At 43.7% G+C, this 7,272-nt stretch overlaps 1 protein-coding gene across 1 annotated transcript; it reads left to right on the top strand.

Moving 5' to 3' along the window:
• Positions 1-2,200: 2,200 nt before the first annotated feature.
• Positions 2,201-7,040, top strand: LOC123075772 (protein enabled homolog). The gene is made up of 5 exons (XM_044498299.1): positions 2,201-2,212; positions 5,668-5,760; positions 5,843-5,944; positions 6,110-6,574; positions 6,661-7,040. The coding sequence occupies exons 1-5, from the start codon at positions 2,201-2,203 to the stop codon at positions 6,895-6,897; spliced, it is 909 nt and encodes a 302-aa protein (XP_044354234.1). The 3' UTR covers positions 6,898-7,040.
• Positions 7,041-7,272: the final 232 nt, after the last annotated feature.

Here is a 7,272-nt window from a genome sequence, read left to right as displayed (position 1 = left end):
GGCATTCCATCAACGAATCGACTGCAAAAAGTCATGCACTCTTCAAGTATGTACCCCTCTGCTATAGAACCTTCTGGTTGAGCCTTGTTACGCACATATCCTTTGAGCGTACGCAAGTATCGCTCAATTGGATACATCCATCTGTACAAGACAGGCCCTCCCAATCGGGCCTCTTCAGCAAGATGAATTGGGAGATGCATCATAATATCAAAGAATGCTGGTGGAAAGATCATCTCAAGCTGACATAGAGTTTCTGGAATTGTTTTGCTCAACCTCTCCAAATCTTCATCCCTTAACTCCTTGGAGCATAAATCAGAAAAGAATTTACTCAGCTGAAGCAATGGGTTAACAACATTCTCTGGCAAAAGCTTGCGCAATGCAATAGGAAGAAGTTTCTGAAATATAACATGACAGTCATGAGTTTTGAGTCCACTAATCTTGCACTGATCGAGGACTACACATCGCTTAATGTGTGAAGCATAGCCATCAGGCATCTTAATGCTCTGCAGAAACTTGAGGAGCATTATCTTTTCTTCCTTTTTTAAAGCATAGCAACCTTTCTTTATGTCATACTTATGCTTACGAGGCTTTGGATGCTGGTCCTTCCTAATTTTCAGGTCCTATAAATCAAGACGAGCCTTCACACCATCCTTTGATTTCTTATCCATCTCAAGCAAAGTTCCCACAATGCTGTCACAAATGTTCTTCTCGATGTGCATAACATCCAAATTGTGCCTTACGAGCAAGTTCTTCCAATATGGGAGCTGGAAAAATACACTTTTCTTCCGCCAGTTATGCCAGCTACTAGTTTCAGGTCGCTTTCTCTTATTTGACCGTCCAAATGGTGCATGCTGAATGCTATCAAGTTCCCGCAGAACTTGTTCACCTGTAAGTGGCACTGGAGCTTCTCTATTATCTGTCTTGTTGTTGAACAAACACTTGTTTCGACGCCATTTGTGGGTCCTGGGCAGAAAACGTCGGTGTCCCATGTAGCAATGCTTTCGACCATACTTGAGCCATAAAAAATCTGTATGTTTGTGGCAATACGGGCATGCTAGCTTGCCTTTTGTGCTCCAACCACTCAGCATTGCGTAAGCTGGGTAGTCACTAATGGTCCACAACAAGCATGCATACATCTGGAATTTTTTTTAGTTGCAGCATCATATGTCTCAGCACCATCCTCCCATAGAACATTCAGTTCATCAATCAAGGGCTGCAAGTACACATCTATGTTATTTCCTGGTGACTTTGGTCCTGGAATAATCATTGACATAATCCAATTTTCTTGTTTCATACACATCCAAGGTGGCAAGTTATATGGAATAAGAATGACAGGCCATGTACTGTGTGATATACTCATGAGCCCAAAGGGGTTGAATCCATCTGAAGCAAGGCCAAGCCGAACACTGCGAGCATCTTTTGAGAATTTCTTATAATATTTCTTATCAAAATGCTTCCAGGCCTTGGAATCTGCAGGATGCCTCATTACGCCATCATCCACCCGACCCTCCTTATGCCATTTCATATGTGATGACATATGTTCTGTTATGTACATCCTTTGCAGTCTTGGAATGAGCGGGAAATACCTTAGAACTTTCTGTGGCACTAGCTTCTTTGATTTACGACTTGATGCATTGTCTTCATCAGTAGCAGGAGTAGATTTCCATCGAGACGCATGACAGACAGGGCATTCTTCTGCATCAGCATGTTCATTACGGAATAGCACACAATCATTAACGCACGCGTGTATCTTCTTGTAGTCCAGCCCAAGATCTCGGATCACCTTCCTTACTTTAGCGAGATTAGTAGGAATGCAGTGACCCTTTGGCAACACCTGTGTGAACATCTGCAGAACTAAGTCACATGCTCTATTGGTCATCCCAGACACGGACTTGATTTGGTAAAGCTTCACAATGAAAGATAGCTTCGTGAAATCCTTGCAACCTGGGTACAACTCTTTTTTTGCCTCTTTCAATAGTTCGAAGAAGACCTTGGCTGTTGCATTTGGCTCCTGGCTCCTTTCATCACCGCTGGAAGCATCCACATGAGTGTCTCCCGCACCTTCACCAATGTGTGCATTGTTTTGCATGTTTGTGCCCCTTATGAGAGTATTGAGCATGTCACATACCCCAGCACCATCATCTACAGCGTCTTCATTATCAGAATCTTCAGACATGCTTCCCTCATCCGATTGTTCACCATGGTATATCCAGTGAGTGTAGGTTGGATCCATCCCATTGAACAGCAAGTCAGTATGAACATCCTTTTTCGTTTTTCGGAACACTATTGAGACATCTCCTACATGGGCATGGGACTATTGAGTCTGGGTGAGCACCATCGAAGGCAAAATTCAAGAAATCCTTCATGCCAGTTTGCCACTCAACAGAACCTCTATCCCTCTCCATCCAGCTCTTATCTTGTGTCATTTTTGCCTTATCTCCGTCAAGGCAGTCCTGTTAAACAAACATAACAGGCGCTTTAGTAGCTGCATTACAGTCAATTGCATCACTAGCTGGATTACAAGACAAGACAACAGGGATACATACATACCAGTTTTACTGTCACATGGTAAAGCAAAAATTTATCTATACATTGTAAATCAAAATTTGGTTGATGGAAGAAGAAATAGTATTACTGTCACATGGTAGTATATGTGACATGAGGGTAAATAAGTTCAGTTCTGTAGTTGGCTAGATCATGAAAAAACAGAAATTCAGAGAGAGACAGTGGCGAGAAAATTTGCCATTTGCTTTGTTTGTCCACCACCTGCATCATGATCTGCTCTTCTGCTCAAGAACATAGCATAAGGGGCAAAGAAAAACATCTGCTCTTCTGCATCTTCTTCCATGTTTGTGCCCCTTATGAGAGTATTGATCATGCATGTAACATAGCATAAGTAGTCACAGGATCAAAGAAAGACAAAACAAAATAATAGATAGCAAAGGTAAATGGTTCAGAAATAGGACAGTCCTTTTTGGTAGTATTCTGATTAATCGAACACACAGCCAAGTACTAGCAAGTGAAACAGGATTCAGTAACTACTCATACAGGAAATCAAGATCACTGGGTAGCATACTAAGTATTCTCACAGTAATTTTTCACCAATTAACCCATCTCCATGCAACGATTCACAGGGTCATATGCAGATCAAAGCAAAACAGTATAGAGTTTCAGAGATTTACAACTAGTAAAGATCTTCTGTGTGATCCTTGAAGAAGAGAAGCAGAAGAGGATCCTTGGGGAAGATCAGCAGCGTGGTGAAGAGGAGCAGCGGCGGTCGTCGGTCAGAGGCGGCAGGGATGGGCCCCGAGGATTCAAGCTCCCCCGCCTCCCTCTCTGGTGAAGCGCGCCGTCAGGGAGGAGAGGCCGCCGCCGCCAGCCTCCTGAAACCCTCTTCTCACCTCCCTCTTCCTTCGATCTGATCTCTCCCCTTTCTCTTTTCTTGGTTCGATCTGGTGTCCCCCCTGTCTCTGTTCTGGCTTCGATTTTGTTTTTTTAGGGGCGAGAGAAAGGAAGTCGCGCCCCTTTTCTTTCGTTCGATCCCCTCCTTTGTGGTTCAGCCGCGCGTGGCATCAGACGGGTCGTCTGGTCGGTCGCGCCACTGGGTGCTTCGATCGCCCGGGGCGCGTGGCATCAGACGGGTCGTCTGGTCGGTCGCGCCATTGGGTGCTTCCATCGCCCGGGTGACCAGACACGGTCTTCTGCCGTATATTACATTTTTTGAAGGTTGGATAATGTATATTACTGAAATATGTCGATGCAATTTTTTTACTGAAATATGTGATCGACGATGTGGCCTTCTTTTTCGTTTGAAAGATAAGACGAGGCAACAGTCCAAGACTTGAAGATTTTTTATATCTAAAAATGAATATATTAAGAACAGATAAGGCGTTGGCCTTATCTTAATACATTTTTTGTTTTTTAACAAATGTGTGATATGCCAATAAGTAAATCTCAAAACTTAAATTTGTTTGGTTGATAATTGACATAGTTGAATCTCTATTATTTTCCTTGAAACAAAAGCAACATGATTACGTTGGACCTACTGTGGCGCAGAGGACCCTCCTGAGCCCCCTCGCACGTGATGGGATATATCGCTAGACAGCCTCCCAGCACCCCGCCTCCTGCTCCTCCCCTCCCCTACCGCAGCTAGAGGGCGTGACTAGGTGAAGCCCGGCCAGCGGCGGCGGTGGCAGGGCTCGTTCGCCCCCTTGCGTGTGGATCCAATGTAGGATGGATCCGACACGCAAAGGCGCCGCGATGCAGGGTTATTTTGTTTACATAGTAATTGAATCTATATGCTTATCATTTGAACAAAAGCGAAATAATTATGTTGGACCTACTCTGGCGTGGACAAACCCTCGACGGATTGTCCGATAAAATGAAAGATGATGAGATCACCCCATCTAAATATTGGAATATGAGATCGAGACTTACATATCCAACCTAAGTGTAGATCCATGATGAAACAACACCTTCCTAATTGGCTGCGGGTGGTTGGCGGACTGGGGTTACGGCGGAGGGGTTGAAGCACCGTGATACATCACCTACCCAGTCCGCCCACTAGTTGACGGTGGAGGCATCCGTGGACGTGGTGTTCCTCCCACTCCTTTCTATCTTACTTTTGGTGAAAACTTGATCTTCGGATCAGACGGTACCGACGTTCGTGGTCGTGCCCTTCCTTGAGGCATGGTCTTGGAGTCCTCGGTCCGGCATGTCCGGCGCACATCTTCCAAGATGATCGCTCCTCGTGCTGGTGGTCTCCGCCGGCTCTAAGCGGATCCCTTTTTTGCACATCTTGTAGGTGCTTGGTAGTTGTTGAGGTTGTGTGTCGGTGCCCGGCATTTGTGTATATGGCCTTGGGTGTGTGTGGCGTCCATTTTGTATTAGCTGCTTCAACGTATGTGATGATTGTTTTAAAATATAAACAGGGAAACTCTTTTTCATTCGTTAATTGGCTTCTCAAATGGCGATGACTATACAAATATTGACGACGAGAACATTACAGGGGAGGGCGTCGGATTGCCCCTTCACAATTCTCGGACATCGCCCAGACGACGCTCGCGGCGGGGACCCCTAGACATTCCCCTCTCGGTGGTGTTCCGACGCGGTCCTAACACAATAAATCTCAAAAACTAAATTGGTTTGGTTGTTTGATTTACATAGTTGAATCTCTATGATTATCATTTGAACAAAAGCGACACAATTATGTTCAACCTACTTTGGCTTGGACGAACCCTCCACGGATTGTCCGATAAGATGAACGATGCTGAGATCATCCCATCTCAAGATCGGAATTTCAGATCGAGACCGACATAGATCGACTGTCTCATCAACCCATCCCATCAGTACTTATGTTTCGAGACAAGAGTATAACCTAATAGTTTAGTTTAAAGTGAGGGTCGCATGAGGTTTCTGTGACATGTAGTTCTGGACTACCTCAAATGGTGACGACTATACAAATATCGACGATGATAAGAGGATGGTGTCGGATCGCCCCTTCACAATTCTCGGATTTGGTGTTTTTTTCACCACGATATAACTTTTTACAAATAAATTTCGGAATCTATAACTCCTGAAAGACCCGTAATTTAGAATCTCTGTGCCATTGATTACAGGCACGTCTCATAGTCTCATTGGTTATATCTGGTTTCAATGAATTGATAGGAACGCAGCCAAAAGAACGCTGATAACCGTAAGAAACAGAAGACAAAACATATAATCGGATCAAAATCTTACTCGCAAGTTAGTTTTGAGAAGGTACAAGTCCAATTAAATATGTATGCCTTGCTGCTAAATATGGTCTCATGTTTCAAGCATCTCATTGTTATATTACTTGCAGAGAAACTTAGAAACTGGAGAAGAGCCAGATTGTATTGCTCTATGGGAACTCACCCACACAAACAATGGAACATGGTCTAACACAGATTCCCAGAAAGTTTACGTGAGTACACTGACTTTTGGTTATTCTATAGTTAGTCAATGATGTGCATTCGGCATGTTTCATCATCAGATGCGATTATTCATGCGTTGGACCGTGTTATTCTTGTTTCATCTTTTATAGTGTCAATATTGATGCTGCACCTATAATTGTTCCTATCATTTTTAGGACCAAGCAGTTGAAGAGGTTAAAAACAAAGAAGCTGAAACTGAAGGTCCACTTACAAGTGAGCAAAAAAACAATGTTTTCCAGACCGCTTACAAAGACACTCTGGAATGCAAGTCATCGCAGCCTCGTGGGTACGGAGACATGGCCAAAACTTCAACTGGTTCTGAAAAGTTCCGTATCCAGATTGAAGAGCAAGCTCGTGCTACAGCAGCCACCCAGGAGCGAAACTCTCAGCTCAGCCAGCAGGTCAATGACTTAGAAGATCAACTACAAGTTCAACGTGCTAACACACAAGAGAGGATTAACTTGGAGCGTGCTGAGAGAGAACAACTTGAGGAGAGGTTAAAAGAAGAGCGTGCTGAAAGGGAAAGATTGTTGCAAGAGGAGCGAACATCAAGACTGGAATTTGAAAAAAACATGATGGCAAAGTTTGTAGAATTGAGCAAACAGGTGGAAACCCAACAGGTGATGGTCATTACAGTCATATGCTTCTGACCTTGTAAGATTTATGTTGCTTACTTGCATTGCTAAAAGTGGACTTCTATTTACAGGTTCCTACGAAGAGGGTTGACAAAGAAAATAGTAATCCAAACTTGCAAAATATTCTTTCACAGACATCTAGTCCTAATAAGACTCCAGGTTCAAGGCCGACTGCTATTTCTTCAAATGCGCTCATACAAGCTGCAGCAAGGCAATCTCGAATGTATAAAGCAATGCTAAGTCACAACCTTGCTTTCTCTTCATGTTCACCTGCATTTTATACGTCATTGGTCTTCATAATTAGCTAGCTGCTTCTTCTCTTTTACCATGTGTTGTTGCTGCATCGAGTCACAACTTAAACAAAATACAAATATGTGCTAGCTAGGGACATGAACTTAACTGAAACTATACATCTAGTCATAACTTAAATCAATAGCAGCAGCTTTTAGTAGATGTACGATCGGACGATGGTACCATTCTGTATGCACGAGCAGGATGTCATGATCATGCGCGTGATGCCTTCGCTGATGAGTCCACTGCAATGTCCCATGTAGTATCTCTTCCTGTTGATATAGGGGTCGTGAGGGTCGTTTTTTAAACGAACTCGCAACTCCTGATGGAAGCACTTAATATCAATAAGGTTGGACTTGTCGGCCTATGCTGCTGTTATTGAGGATACCAAG

The sequence above is a fragment of the Triticum aestivum genome, chromosome 1B, assembly GCF_018294505.1.
Source record: "Triticum aestivum cultivar Chinese Spring chromosome 1B, IWGSC CS RefSeq v2.1, whole genome shotgun sequence".
NCBI lineage: Eukaryota > Viridiplantae > Streptophyta > Magnoliopsida > Poales > Poaceae > Triticum > Triticum aestivum.
The sequence above is the reverse complement of the archived record's forward strand: the minus strand, read 5'-3'. Positions and strand labels throughout refer to the sequence as shown.